This window comes from Macaca nemestrina, chromosome 9 (assembly GCF_043159975.1).
Source record: "Macaca nemestrina isolate mMacNem1 chromosome 9, mMacNem.hap1, whole genome shotgun sequence".
NCBI classification, from domain to species: domain Eukaryota; kingdom Metazoa; phylum Chordata; class Mammalia; order Primates; family Cercopithecidae; genus Macaca; species Macaca nemestrina.
In genome coordinates, this window is record NC_092133.1 from 35,132,366 (window position 1) to 35,148,526 (window position 16,161).

At 40.6% G+C, this 16,161-nt stretch overlaps 1 protein-coding gene across 9 annotated transcripts in view; it reads left to right on the forward strand.

Annotated features, from left to right (window-relative positions):
* Nucleotides 1-16,161, forward strand: part of LOC105478425 (heparanase 2 (inactive)) — an 870,370-nt gene that overhangs the window by 686,210 nt on the left and 167,999 nt on the right. For all 9 annotated transcript variants that reach the window (XM_071069334.1, XM_071069329.1, XM_071069335.1 and 6 more), the window contains one exon: nucleotides 6,207-6,300. In XM_071069334.1, coding sequence (XP_070925435.1) covers nucleotides 6,207-6,300 — 94 coding nt within the window. The remainder of the gene's footprint in view (nucleotides 1-6,206; nucleotides 6,301-16,161) is intronic.

The following is a 16,161-nucleotide window of genomic DNA, read 5'->3' on the forward strand; positions in this document are numbered from 1 at the left end:
AGCCATTGGCATAGCATTTGAGCTTCGGTTGGCTCATTGTGGGTTAAATCTTACAGGCACTCATTCTTTCATTAAAGACATTATTTGCCTTTAGTATTGCTTACAACTCTGACCTTTACCTGTACTATTTTTCTATACCATTTTTCCAGAGTACAAACTCTTTCTTACTGAACTATGTCCCTTTAGTAGGTTAGATGATTCCCGTATGGAATTATTTGAACTGGTTTAAGAAAGCCAAAGAAACATCTGTATTCTGTAGAACCTTTCTTTGTAACAGCGTTCATTTCATCTAAGCTTTCCTGCCCAAAGCAGTTCTGAAACACAGGATAGGAAGGTTGACTTTTTTTGTAACAGTGTTCATTTCATCTAAGCTTTCCTGCCCAAAGCAGTTCTGAAACACAGATAGGAAGGCTGACCCATTGCAAAGAAGTTGAAAACTAATGTAGCCTCAGAAGAAAAGCTTGATGCCAAGTGCTCAGCAGGAGCCCAGGCTGAGGGCCTCTGGAGGAGGGGCAAGTGCAATTTATAAAGCCTAAATACTCAAAGCAGCCTTTTTCCAGTGTTTGCTTCGAGGTGGCAGACTAGGTTTTATAGGTCAACAGGGTTTTTCTAATGATTATCCAAGCTTCTTCCCCTTCAGTAGGGAGGCCCCGATTTTCTGGAATTACCTGCCCAGTCAGCAGGCTGGGTGTTAGAATTCTGAGCAGACTGCCCCTCCTCCTTGAAACCAGCAGGGAGCAAAATAAGTCCGGAAATTCCTGAGCATTGGGAAGCCCGCACTAATGCAATTACCTGAAATAAAAGAAGGGGTCAGATAATAAAGGGCAAAGGTTTTTCCTTTTAAAGTAAAGGGCCAGGTAAACAAAACCAGCTGCCCCTGGAGCCAACAAACTCTCCTCATTAAATGTTTCAAGAGCCTAATGGGCATAAGTGGCTAATTGTAGTACAATCCTGAAGACTGAATCTAGCGGCCTGAGGAAGGGGGTCAGTGGGATGGGAATGGGGTTAAAACTTGGCTGACAGAGACAGGAAGGAGGTGAGCTCTGCCCCTGGCAGAGGACCTCTAAATGGCCAAAATGAAATTAAAATAAGAGTAAGATGCTTTGATTGGGAGTCTCTAATCATTCTGACAGTATCCCCGTGAGATGGGCTTGGATGTCTCATTTGGAGCAATTTTAAGTTTAAATGCTAGTTGAATAGGATCTGGAATACAGGTTTATTGAAAAACTAATTATGGGAAATTTTATGTTTATTTACTATGAAAAACTGGAAGAGTATGCAGCAAAATGTTGCAATGAGCCTCTTTAGGTGTTGTGCTTATACTGTAGATGATTTTCCATTTTCCTATTTCTATTTTGTTCATGTTCATTCTCTAATTCATCTACAATGAGCATTTAGTTCTTTTATAATAAAAATAAAGGGCAACACTAAATGAAATAAGATGAAGAGTATTGTGCTGGAACTAAAATGTAAAATTAAGGGGGACAGGGGAGTTGGTGAATGCATTGGTAAGTGGTTCCTTTTACTTTGTATAGTCTGCTATCTTTGCCACTTCCCTGGATACATGCTTGATGTGAGCTGCCAATCTAGAGGCAGGAATGAATTGCTGGCATTGGGCGATACAGACCTCTTGACCATGTATTAATACGAAAGTTTCAACTTCATTGCCTTTGTGATAGTTCTCAGAAAGGTTATTTCTGCACAGCCTTTTTTGGCTTTGGTTTTTAGTGGAACAGCTCGGCCACTTGTGGTATGATCTTAAGTGATGCTGAATTTCAAGAGAGCTTGAAGGATGACTATGATTTACCTAAAAGTGTCAGTCTAGGTGATTCTAGACCATTCTGCTAGGTTTAAAAAAAAAGAGAGAGAGAAGAAAAGAAAAAAAGAAATCACCGTTATCACCATTTTTAGCAATTTATTCTTACAAAATGGTCACCACAGACTACTCCACCTCCTTCATGCCCAAATATAAATGATATATTTAGATTGGACCTATCACCACATGCAACTACCATCAGAGAACCAAAGCTCTGTAACTGGGAAGAAGCTTTCAAATAGCCACAAATTGCTGATGCTGAATGTTTTCTTAGAAGCTTCACATTTACAATGGGTAAGTGCAGTAAGTTAGTTGTCCAAGAATATCCAAGAAAAAGGTTTAGGTATTGATAAATTCATACCCTATGGGTTTTGTTTGTTTGTTTGTTTTTGTTTTGTTATGAGACAGAGTCTTGCTTTGTTGCCCAGGCTGGAGTGCAGTGGCGCGATCTCGGCTCACTGCAAGCTTCGCCTCCCAGGTTCATGCCATTCTCCTGCCTCAGCCTCCCAAGTAGCTGGGACTACAGGCGCCAGCCACCATGCCTGGCTAATGTTTTGTATTTTTAGTAGAGACGGGGTTTCACTGTGTTAGTCAGGATGATCTTGAGCTCCTGACCTCATGATCCGCCCGCCTTGGCCTCCCAAAGTGCTGGGATTACAGGCTTGAGCCACCACGTCTGGCCATACCCTATGGTTAAATGATCCCCTCTCTTAAAAGCGATGCTGAATTCTGGGTGACCAAAGTTCATATTTCCATAGTACAATATAAATGTGGGTTTAAGGTTGCAGATGAACGTTGCTGAAACTTCTCAGTATAATGTGAGGATTCCTTTGACATTCAAATGTGAATTGGACTCAGACTGAAGTTATTAAAAAGATGCTGTGATCATCAGGCTAGAGGAGGAAGGGGTCCTTAGCTGGGTCAAAGGTAGAGGCAATGCCCAGGGCCATATTTTAGAAGCATTTTAAAGGGTCTCTGACATCTCTTTTAATTTCCCTTATTCTCCTGAAGAGCTCATCTGCAGCCATGGCTTTGTCCATTACTTATAACCTGAAAAAGACCCCCACGTCAACATTTCTTATCTCAACTTTTCTCTGTACCTCTTTCTCGTATCTCCAGCTACCTGGTATGTAGTTCTTTCTTGATATTCTGTACACTTTTGATATGTCAGACAGTATCTTTCATCTCTCTTAACAAACTGTATTCCCATATGACTAACCTACATTTCTTTGGCAACAGTGTTCTCCAAGGCAATCTCTCTTATATGTTCATGGTCATCAGTGACTCCCTTCCTCTCTTTTACCCTCTTCTTCCTTCATGGCTGCTCGCTTTCAATTTTCTTGTTCTCTCCCTTATTTAGACCCAGATCATTTCTTGCCAGCACTATTGAGATAAGATAACTTTGTTTATTGGTTTCCATGCCTGTATCTCCTCCTGCTCCAATCCAATTCACAGCCCATGGGAATAGCCCAAGACCACCTGAGAATGATTGGATCCAGCTTGTAAGGTTAAAACTGGGGACAAGAATAGGCTAAAAAGCTTAAGCCAAGGTTACTGGATTTCATCTCCCATGTATCAGATGAAGGAGCAATTGGACTATTTCTGGGTTCAAGAAGATAGAATGCTAGCCATTGAGAGGAGGTAACAGGGATCAGATTTCAGCACCATGTCAGAAGAGCTTTTCATCAATTAGAGCTGTGATGCAGTGAAACAGTCCTAGTAGTGTATGACAGTGAATTCCGTTCCCTGGATATGTTCAAGCAGAACTAGAAAATCACTTCTAAGGGATATTGTATCAAGCTTACATGCTTTAGGCCAGCTGACCACTAAGGTCTTTTCAAACTCCAAATTTTTACAACATATCACAGCCATCTCCATCCCTGCCTCTGCCTCACACCTGCTGGGAATCCAGAGTCTGTTCTTGCTGCTCTACACTTTCCTCACTCCAAGTTCTACAGCGGGTAGCATGCTCTCCTCCAGAGGGATGCTCCCCCTGCGCATCCCATCCATGGCCTTTCAGTGTAAGTTTCTGCTGCCTTGGGCCGTTAAGTAATCTGAACAGGGTAGATCTGGTTATTTAATAGCTTTTATATGCCAGGTCCCATGCCCAGCATTTTTCCTTATGTGATCAGTACACTAACCCTGTGAAAATACTATAGATTTGGATTTTTTGAAACCCACTTTAAAGAAGGGACCGAACCAAGATTTTGTAACTCCGGGTTCTGGGTACTTGAGAAAAGGAAGGAGGAAAGGAGTGAAGGGACCCTCAACCATGGGCCACAGATTGGGGTAGGCTAGAGAGGTTCTTCGCAGGAAATCCTACATACTGAAAAATTACATCTGGAATTTTTATCTCAATAAGTATTAAACTATCTGTGTTGCTAACAAAAATTATAAATATTGATGTTTAATATAGTTACTGGGGAACTAACTGAGAAAAGAGGAAACTATAATATATTTGATTAAATAATAAAAGAATAATTACAATGCATTACTTGTTATATTCCTGGTCACCATATAATATAGTAGCAAGTATTCATGTTCCTCAAATATGTGTTAGATTAGCAGTGCTTAAATTATTTTCAATCTTAACACTACTCTGTCACAATATGCCTGGCTTCCATGTAGTATGCCATGTATCTGATCTTTTTTCAAAAATCAGAGGTGCTAATTAAGAAGTACTACTATGAGCAGGTTACGAGATAGGATAATGGACATGGATATGCCCAGCGCTATGTGTTGCACATAATAAATGTTTATTGGATCTGAGTCTGGCATCTATACAAGGGATGAGGCAAAGGACATGTTATTATTTTATTTCCTGATATAAGTAACCACCAAAAATTTTCAATTACATGTATCCCCTGGCTCAGAAATTCCACTGTCATAGTATTCTATATTTACACATAACTTAATTAATCAGTCTCCTATTGTTTATAATCCCATCTTTGTGAGCTGACAATTAGAAAGAACTAAAAGTTGTTCAGTCCCTACTGTATGCCAGGAACTTTACGTTTGTTATCTCATTAATTCTCAATTAAGCCTGAGGAGAAGATATATTATCCCCCATTTAAGAATAAAAAAACTGAGGCCCATAGAGACTACGTAACTTACCCAAGATCATATAGTTAGTAAATACCCCATCTGGAATTTGAACTCAGATATTTCTGGCTAAAACCCAAATTTGCTCCAACATTCCAATGGTTTAAGCACTGGATTCTGTGGAAATGTCGGGAAGTGGTAAGTGAGGCCAAAAGGAAGGCTGAGTGGGTAGATCACTACCCTTACCTCAACGAAAGCACCTGCCTTACAATAAAACAAACATTTAAAAATTAACCATTCCAATACATCACATGTTGGTATAGCGAGTTGACATTGAAAATAATTTTCACATAGTTCTATAATATGTAGTGATAGGTGACTGCTTCTTAAAAGTGAAATAATTTATCATTAGCCAGCAACCAAGGATAACTTAGTGGATTGGAAAAGGCACCCAGGAATCACAAGCATTTAGAAATTGATGGAATTCAGAACTTTGCCAAGATGGGGGTAAGGGAAGGTCTGAGGTAACAAAGGTCACCTAACCCTGGGTCAGCCTTAGCTTAGTCTTCAGAAAAGAGTCTCACAAAGGATATCTCCACAAAGCTGGATGGGCCTGTTTTGGTCAAATATTTACAACATAGTGTCAACACAACTTAATGTTTCATTTAAGCTAAGAAAAACCAAACAAAAACAAAAGCCGATGAGTATCAAGTTGTTACTATTTTAGGAGAGGGCTCTTCCACCTTTGTACATCATTCATTCCTTTGTTCATTCATTCTGGGGGTAGTAGGCAACCACAGCATATTTTGGTAGCAGGTTGACTACAGAGTGTTCGCCCACAGGAATGAGCTGGAGACTCATGCACTACACTAAGTCAGATTTTTGCTTTGGTATTTATTTTCTTATTTAAAGGTATGAAAAAACTTATTAAAATGATTGAGTATTATTTCAAACCTCTCACATACCTTTATTACTTTAAGGTGGGATTAGCGATGGGCATGGGATGGGTGTTAAATTATTTCCCCAAGGGAAAAAAAAGTAAGCTTTTCCTCATTACCCAATTTGTATTATGGAATTTCCATCAATTCCGTCAAGTAAGCAATAGGGTTTCATGTGACAAAAGCTGAAAAAAATAACAGTATTAGCCCACAAATAGCGGTGGAAATGGAGAAGATAAAAAGGTTATTATTTGTTTGAAAAGTACCCAGGGTCAAAACCTTTTAGAATGTGAGAGCCCAGGTGGAACCCTGGTTTGTTTCCTCAGGCAACAGAGACCTCCGGCTAGAAAAATGTATTTATAGTCCTTTGCTTGAGATTTTATCTGATTCTTATTTTATTTTCATTCCAGTTGCTACATTGATGGCCGGGTGGTCAAGGTGATGGACTTCCTGAAAACTCGCCTGTTAGACACACTCTCTGACCAGATTAGGAAGATTCAGAAAGTGAGTAAAAGTATCCTGGGAAGAAAAGGAGCAAGTCTGGGGGTAAGGCAAGGAAAAAGACACAAAGTCCCAGCTGGGCCTCAGCACTGTGGGAACCAGGGTAGAAAAATAGGAAAATAGTACAGTCCAGATGGGCATGGTCACAAGCCCCCCATCACAATTGTTGCCTGTCATTTGTTGTTTTTCAAATTGAAAAGGGTCTGTGTGTGCCATATCAAGGTTTAAAGCATCTCTATTGTTTTTAATTAATTTTTTTTTTGAAATGGAGTCTTGCTCTGTTGCCCAGGCTGGAGTGCAGCGGCATGATCTCAGCTCACTGCAACCTCTGCCTCCTGGGTTCAAGCAATTTACCTGCCTCAGCCTCCCAAGGAGCTGGACTACAGGCACAAGCTGCCACGCCCAGCCAATTTTTATATTTTTAGTAGAAATGTGGTTTCACCATGCTGGCCAAGCTGGTCTCGAATTCCTGACCTTGAGTGATCCACCTGCCTCAGCCGCCCAAAGTGTTGGGATTACAGGTGTAAGTAAGCCACTGTGCCTGACCTAAAGCATCTCTATTTTAATTGCTTCTAAACTGTGAGTTTCGTAAGGGAAGAATAGATTTACCTGATATTTTCTTTTTTGGAGGGGTTTATTTTAGGTTACTTAAGGGAGAAAATGATTATATTCATTCAGTGAAATTCCAGTCTGGGGCACTGGCAATTCTAAGCCATATTTACACTGTTCCTAGGTGTCTTAGAATTAGCCAAGTAAGATCTTAATTTTGTAAAGTTGAGAGGAAAGCTATAGTATATTAAGCAATTGCATGTAGGTGCTGTCAGCACACCTTTGGTCAGTGATTCTCAGACTTGAGGACGATCAAAATCACCAGTGGTGCTCACTAAAGTTTCTAATTTCACTCCTGAGGTTCTGATTTAATATGGCTGGAGTGGCTTCCAGAGGTCTCTATTTTTAATAATCTGTCAAGTGATTTTCCATAATGCCAATTATGGATCACATTTTGAAATCCTGTATTAGTTAATTCTAAATTGTGAAGATCTTACATCTACAATTGTCATGGGCCTCTACAACATATTATTATCTTTGGTTGCCCAGTGAAGGTTCTTTTCCAGGGAATGGGGACCCTTTGAATAGTCTGCTATTTCTTGAGCGAATTAAACAAATCTTTGGAAAAAATTTGTAATAAGCAGGCTCTCAATAAATACAAGATGAATTAATAAACAGACAAATGAATAGCTCATTTATAGCTCTGAAAGGAAATCCTATTTGAAGAAATCAAAGAACATTTTGACAGCTGAAGTGGAAGGCTTCACCTTTTTTGTATTCATCCCAATGTCATACTCAGATTATAAACAGCATCTGGAATTCTCTTGTTCTCAAGAGTTGGATAGGCTGAGAAGCCTCAGAACTTCTGAACTACTACATCCCAATCTGATCCCTCCAGGGAGCAGGTGCATTGGCCAGCACCCTTATCTGTCACTGCCTTTCACTAGGCAAAGCCTAGGAGAACTAAATGATTTGAAATATTTCTACCAGTCCCTGTTTGATATTCATTTAGTGAAAAATATTCACTGAGCATTTAGCGAGTACCTAAGGCAAAGTGTCAGATGCTGGGGATACAAAGAGGTATAAGACATGGTCTCTGCCCTCAAGGTAAAGTAAGTTTTAACACTTACTTTCAGCAGATTGAAAACATATTACCTAATGTAATAGAATGTTAACCTATTGAATACTGTAGTCTTCTAAGCACGTTATGCTAATCTGATATTACATATTGCCCTCTAGAAGGAGGGAAGAATTTTCTGTCATTAATTCATTTGTTTATTGCTTCATTCAATCAATGTTTATTGAGTGCTTACTATATCTAGACACTGTTCTAAATGTTTATATTACAATAGTATACAAGATAGTCAAGTTCCTATAGTTTTGGCTTTTCCCGTTTTGAGTTTGATCAGAGGGTTGTTGTTGGAAGTAAAATGATTCAGTTCTATCAAGGCACTGAGAGTGAAGGTTCTAACTGCACTCATGTTATTATTTAAGTACAACAAGTGGCTGTAGGTCAGAACTAAGACAAAGGTGTTGGAAGTTAGGTTCTTTCCTTTATCCCCACTTCCCGTTACCCTCCCCCACTGCATATGCCTTCACCATATGAACCAGTTTGAAAACTGAAATAACTTACCTCCTGATTTATCTGGGCCCAAGAAACTTCAGAAAAAGAGCTAAAACCCTGTGCCCAATTGGTATTCAGATCTTTAAAAACAAGCCTAACGGACTTAGAAGGGGAAGGGGAAGTGCTGTCACAGGGAGGAACAGTGGGACCCCTGAGAGAGGACTATATGCAGAAAGCACCTGGCAGGGGAGGGCTAGGCTTCACAGCAGGATCTGGACTTACCTTTTGGCAGTTGCAAAGAGAACGTGCCCAAAGAGAACCCCTCAAGCCAGGGTTCCTATTCTGAATATCTCTTGCTGTGCAACAAATTACCCCAAAACTTAGTAGCATAAAACAGCCATTTATGAAGCCAAAGGATTGTATGGGTCAGGAATTCTCAAAGAGTACAGAGGGAAGGGTTTGTCTCTGCTCCATGATGCCTGAAGCCTGAGCTAAAAGACCTAAAGGCTGGGATTACTGAAAGGTTAGTATCTGGGACCATCAGAAGACTTGTTCACTCCTATCTCTGACAGGGGATGCTGTATCACTTTTCCTAACCTAACCTCAGAAGTCACACGGCATCACATTAGCCATATCCTATTCATTGAAGGAGTCGCCAAGACCCACCAAGCTTCAAGGTGAAAAGAAATTAACTCCTCCTTTCGACGGGGGAGTAGCAATACTCTGGAAAAGCATATAAGACCAGAAGTGTTTTTGCAGTCATTTTTGGAAAATATGAACTTCTACAGTTTCATCCTCCCTGTTTCATTTAGTAGGCTTTAAGTCATTTCCCTGTTTTTTTCCCCCGATTCTCTTTTACAAAGCTCTTGCCAGATATTGCCTTCACTGAGTATATGCTAGAGGTGTTGCTGGATCATGGATTCCCTGAGATTTGAACCACTGGATAGACTTCTCATTGGCTAAAGCAGTCTGGACCCAGTTGTTAGGGCCTCCAAGAGGAGAGTCTCTCTCACCACAACCCAAGGTGTACTAAGCACTGGCCTTCCCTGGGGACATGAGAGCTAGGAGACTAGACCAGGATCCCCAAACTTTGATTGCTGAAATGTTGCTTTGACTGTTCCTGAAGTCCCTGGTGGGTGGGGAGGAGGGTTCTTGGGAATTAGGGTCCAAAGTACAAACTAGGGCGCACTAGCAAATGACTTTCTTGCAAGTTCCTCAAATCATTTCAGAGATGGGCCAAGTTAGGTTTCACGTTTTTTAAATTTTTTTTTTTTGAGACAGAGTCTCGCTCTGTCGCCCAGGCTAGAGTGCAGTGGCGCAATCTCAGGTCACTGCAAGCTCCACCTCCTGGGTTCACACCATTCTCCTGCCTTAGCCTCCTGAGTAGCTGGGACTATAGGCGCCCGCCACCACACCCAGCTAATTTTTTTGTATTTTCAGTAGAGACGGGGTTTCACCATGTTAGCCAGGATGGTTTCGCTCTCCTGACCTCGTGATCCACCCGCCTCGGCCTCCCAAAGTGCTGGGATTACAGGCATGAGCCACCGCACCCGGGGTTTTTTTTTTGTTTTGTTTTTGTTTTTGAGATGGGTCTCACTTTGTCACCCAGGTTGGAGTGCAGTGCCGGGATCTCAGCTCACTGAACCTCAGCCTCCCAGGCCAAGCAATCCTTCCACCTCAGCTTCCCTGGTAGCCGGGATCACAGGTACATGCCACCACAACTGGCTAATTTTTGTGTTTTTGGTAGAGACAAAGGTTTCACCATGTTGCCCAGGCTTGTCTTGAACTCTTGAGCTCAGGCAATCCACCCGCCTTGGCCTCCCAAAGTGCTGGGATTATAAGTGTGAGCCACGGTGCCTGGCCTTCCAAGTAAGGTTTTATTGTCTCTATACCTGGAACCTTCACCCCAAAGCTGGAAGTGTACTTTGTTTCTTCTCTCTTTGTAGGCCGGGCGCGGTGGCTCAAGCCTGTAATCCCAGCACTTTGGGAGGCCGAGACGGGCAGATCATGAGGTCAGGAGATCGAGACCATCCTGGCTAACACGGTGAAACCCGTCTCTACTAAAAAATACAAAAAAAAAAAAACTAGCTGGGCGAGGTGGCGGGCGCCTGTAGTCCCAGCTACTCGGGAGGCTGAGGCAGGAGAATGGCGTGAACCCGGGAGGCGGAGCTTGCAGTGAGCTGAGATCCGGCCACTGCACTCCAGCCTGGGCGGCAGAGCAAGACTCCGTCTCAAAAAAAAAAAAGAAAAAAAAAAAGGAATTGAAGTCCTAAGGACCCCATTAGGCCCACAGTGGTAGAAAAGGGGCAGATTTTTCACCAAAATGGTGCCATGTGGGAGTGGCTTTATAAATCACTGGTAAGGCTGTTTGATAGGGTATTAGGCCCAGGATTTGAAGTCTGATGGCCTGGCTTAAGTATAGCTGTGTGGCTTTGGGCCAGTCACTTACTTGATTTCTCTGATTTTGTCTCTTTGTAAAATGAAGATGCTAAGGATACTATTCTCCCTCCCTCTTAGGTAGATTAGGGAAGTCATGTGAGAATGCCCTGTTTTGTTCATTGTTATTGAATGCTAGCTCTTATTGCTATTATTATTGTTGTTATAGTTATTATAGCTATTTTTAATAATTTCTGTAACTAGAGAAGCTTTACATTACCTTTATCCTCAACTTGTTCTTTGCTTTTTCTCCTCTTTCCTCTTTTTTTGAACTCTGGGGAATATGATAGGTGATATTTTTGGCACCTGAAAGACAATGATTCAATTGCTAAAAACAGCTGTGGTTTGCAAATTTGGACTGCCACTTAGAGAAGAATTCTCAGTTTTCTGAGCAGTGGGTGAATTATCTGGTTATATGAAAATCTACATGATGCATCTGAAAGCCAAATAGAGACATGTTTGAGCAATGTGTGGACAACTCACCCCTTTGGATGATCCACACACTCTTTCCCTTTCATTAGAATGATGATGATCATGTGTACATTGGGAGATGAGTCAAAGGAAAGAGTTGATAATCTAAAAATACAGGGAAGAGTCAGATGGGAAAGTGAGAAAGTTTAGGACACAGTGCAGATGGTATAGTCTGGATAGCTGGGCTGACTCCAAAACAATGACTTAAGAACCAAGAAGAACCACTTTTGCTGAAGTCATTTGGACTCTGTGATTTGTGTCTTCATCTCCTAGAGGAATCGGAAGAGGAAATAACACTTTTTGATATTATGTTCAGTAATTCAATAAGCACAGAAAGGAGTTGGTGTAATCCCAGTCATAAAGGAAGTGTTTCCAAAAGTACTGTCCATATTATTGCATTTTGAATACTAAATAAACTCAACAATTGGCTCCCCCAATATTTGAAAGATTTCTTCCTTCCTCCCTTCCTTTTTCCTAAAATTATTTTTAATTGACATATAATAATTATACATACTTATGGGATACAGAGTGATATTGCAATACATGTATACAATGTGTAATGATCAAACCAGGATAACTTGGCCAGGCACGGTGGCTCACGCCTGTAATCCCAGCACTTTGGGAGGCTAAGCAGGCAGATCACCTGAGGTCAGGAGTTTGAGACCAGCCTGACCAACATGGCGAAACCCCATCTCTACTAAAAATACAAAAATCAGCCAGGCATGGTGGCAGGCACATGTAATCTCAGCTACTCAGGAGGCTGAGGCAGGAGAATCCCTTGAACCCAGGAGGTGGAGGTTGCAGTGAGCCGAGACCACGCCATTGCACTCCAGCCTGGGCAACAGAGCAAGACCTGTCTCCAAAAAAAAAAAAAAAAAAAAAAAATCAGGATAATTCACACAATTATCACTTCAAACATTTATCATTTATTTGTGTTGGGAACATTCAAAATCTTGTAGCCATTAGAAAATGTACAATAAATTATGTTAATTATAATCACCCTACAGTGCTATCAGACACTAGAATGTATTCCTTTTATCTGGCTGTAATTTTGGATTTGTTAACCAACCTCTTCTATCTCCACTCCCCACCCTTCCTAGCCTTTAGTAACAACAGTTTTACTCTCTACTTTTATGCAATCAAATTTCTTAGCTTCCACATATGAGCAAGAACATATGTGGTATTTATCTTTCTATGCCGCACCTATTTCACCTAACCCAGTGTCCTCCAGGCTCATTCTTGTTGCCTCAAATGACAAGATCTCATTCTTTTTTTATGGCTCAATAGTATTCTGCAAATATATATGCCACATTTTCTTTATCCATTCTTTTTTTTCTTGAGAGGGGGTCCTGTTCTTTTGCCCAGGCTGGAGTGCAGTAGTGCAATTATAGCTCACTGCAGCCTTGAATTCCTGGGCTCAAGCGCTCCTCCTGCTTCAGCCTCCCAAGTAGCTGGAACTGCAGGCCCGCGCTACCACACCTGGCTAATTTTTTCATTTTTTTGTAGAGACAGGGTCTTGCTGTGTTGACCATGGTGACCTCAAACTTCTGGTCTCAAGTGACTCTCCTTCCCCAGCCACCCAAAGTGCAGGGATTACATACCTAAGCCACCATACCTGGCTCCATTCATCTGCTGATGGAAACTTAGGTTGATTTCATAACTTGACTATTGTGAATAGTACTGCAGTGAACATGAGAGTATAGATATCTCTTCGGCATACTTATTTTCTTTTGGATACATAGCCTGTACTGGGATTACTGGATCACACAGTAGTTATATTTCTAGCTTTTTGAGGAACTTCCATACTGTTTTCCATAATGGATGTCCTAATTTACATTCCCACCAACAGGTATAAGAGTTCTCTTTTCTGCATACCTCACAGCATTTCTTACTGTCTTCTTTATAGTAGTCATTCTAACTGCCTTCATTTCCTTCTTTCTTCCCTTCCTTCCTTCATTTATTGACTATTTGTAACATTCTTAGAATTTTCCACGTCCCTGAGAATAAAATGGTGAGCAAGACTGATGTGATGCTTGTCTTCATAGACCTTATGGTCCAGTGGGGAAAACTGATAATTAAGCAAGCAACAGTAATAAGATGTTATGATTCCTATTACAGGATGCTATAGGAGTCCATGGTGGGAAGTACCCACCTTAGTTTGTGAAGAAAAGGAAATCAGGGAAGTCCTCTCAGAGAAAATGACATTGAGGCTAACACCTAAAAGTTAGACTCTCTCTAATTTATACAGTTCTTCTTAGGGTATGATCAGAGGACCACTGGTGGTAGACATGTATGGATAAAGGAATGGTTTGTATGGTTCGTCATATGAGCATAGTCCTTCATTTGTTATCATTGCTTATGATTGTTTATATGTAATAAAGATCAACTCTTTTGAAGTCTCAATAAATGCAGTGACATTATGCCACTTCTTCCAATATATTGTAGTTGCAGGACCATGGAAGTAAGGGAGAAGGACATGTAATTTATTTGAAGTAATTAATAGATTTTAAAAGAAACCCTTGCTTTTAACCAGCTTTCCAGTTTACCTGCTTATTTGAGCCTCTTAGTAAATAAGAAGAAAAGAGCAAAACAAACAAACAAAAACCCATTTATTCTTGAGGACCATAGAATAACTAGAGGCACAATTAAAGGAAACATGAGGACAGTGATAATATTAGTCTTCTCTAATGAAGAAAACTGGAAAATGAAAACTAGGGACAGAACCGTAGTATCACCACAAAAATCAGTGTTTGCTTGATTCATTCCTAAATTCCCTCATTCGTTCGGCAATATTGATGCTTATTTCAATGTCCCAGTGCCCATCACTTAGCAGGTGCTCAATGCGTGTTGGAGGGAAGGATGCACAAAGCGAGGGGCAGGTGAATGAGCAGAATAAAGCACCTGAAGTACAAAAGAAGTAATGTCTTATCTCATTCACATTTATATGTGCTGTCTCCGCTGTTTACACTGCAGAAGAACCTTATCTGCTGCTAACTTTGCGGTAGTGTTGAATAGATGGAAATCAGTTTAGACAGCCCTATGAGCTATGCCTACATATAGACATAGTAGGAAAGTATCTTCAGTGTATGTTTAGGAGTGATGGAAAAGTCTTTTTGTGGCCCCAAATAATATTTCAGTCTGTTTCAGACATTTCATTTGAGTGAACAATCTTTCATTCTACATTAGGATGATGATGAAGAATGTAAACTATCTGGGAGGAGGTAGACCACACTGGCTTAAATTCACACTAAGGCTTTAAAGGCAAATGGAAGATCCTTTTCCAAGAGCAGGTTTTGATGGAGGGGAAGAGAAACACAGGCCAAGGAAATACAGTTGGTCCTTGAATAACATGAGGGTTAGGGGCGCTGACCTTCTTGTATAGTCGAAAATTCATTTATAGCTTTTGACTCCCCCAAAACTTAACTGCTAATAGCCTGCTGTTGACCAGAAGCCTTACTGATAACATAACAGAAGACTTACTGATAATATAGCATAAGTCTAACTGATAAACATATTTTGTCTGTTATCTGTATTATCTACTGTATTTTTGTAATAAAGTAAGCTAAAAGAAAGAAAATGTTATTAAGAAAATCATGGGCTGAGCATGGCAGCTCACACCTGTAATCCCATCACTTTGGGAGTCCAAAGCAGGTGGATCATTTGAACCAGGAGTTTGAGACCAACCTGGGTAACATGTCAAAACCCTGTATCTACACACACACACACACAAACAAAAATTAGCTGGGCATGGTATCACATGCCTGTGATACCAGCTGCTTGGGAGGCTGAGGTGGGAGGATTGCTTAAACCCAGGGAAGTTGAGGCTGCAGTGAGCCGGGATCCTGCCACTGCACTCTAACCTGGGCAACAAAACAAGACCCTGTCTCCAAAAAGAAAAAAAAAGAAAGAAAAAAAGGAATAAAAAGAAAGAAAATAAAATTATAAGAAAGAGAAAATATATTTACTGTTTATTAAGTGGAAGCAGATCATCATCATCATAAAGGTCTTTATCCTCTTTGTCTTCACATCGAGTAGGCTGAGGAGGAGGAGAAAGAGGAAGCATTGGTCTTGCTGTCTCAGGAATGGCAGAGGCAGAAGAGGTGGAGGAGGTGGAAGGGCAGAAAAGAGAGGCAGGTGCACCCAATATAATTTTCATTGAAATAAATTAACGTATAAGTGAACTCTAGCAGTTCAAACCCATGTCATTTAAGGGTCACCTGTACTCAGAAGGCACAGGACCCCAAATACAAACTGTACCACATTAATACCTCGGGATAACATCAATGAGTGATTCTGAGTTTTATGGGGCCTGACATTTATACAATGGGGACCTTTATAAGGAAAATAAAACAAGGAAATCTGCAAATTATGTAAATATTTGACCATATGAACACATTAGCAGGGCCCTTCTTAGGATATTGTTAGATGCCTGTGAAAGCAGGGAGCTGGAAATTTAAGCTCCGTGAACTTCTTGGTAAATTAGCCTCTGTGACCCCACTTGGCTGTGCATCTGCAAATGGGAGAATATGACCTAAGGGAAATTTTGACTCTTTGCCTTCATATACAAGACATGAACAATATTATAGTTGGGGAGTCTGACCCGAAAGGTATGTTTACTGTCAAAGAACACCAAAGTTTTAGTCATTGTCATTCCATGAACCTTAATTTCCTTGATTCTTAGATACAAATATTTCCTTGAATCTTAGAACAAATATTAGAAAATTCACCATTAATTTAATAACAACTGGGAAGGGAGAGGGTAAACAGCAGGCAAGTTTCATTTGATACTGATTTTGAATAATATCCTGGTTCCAAAAGCATTGAATTGTGAAAAATGCATCATT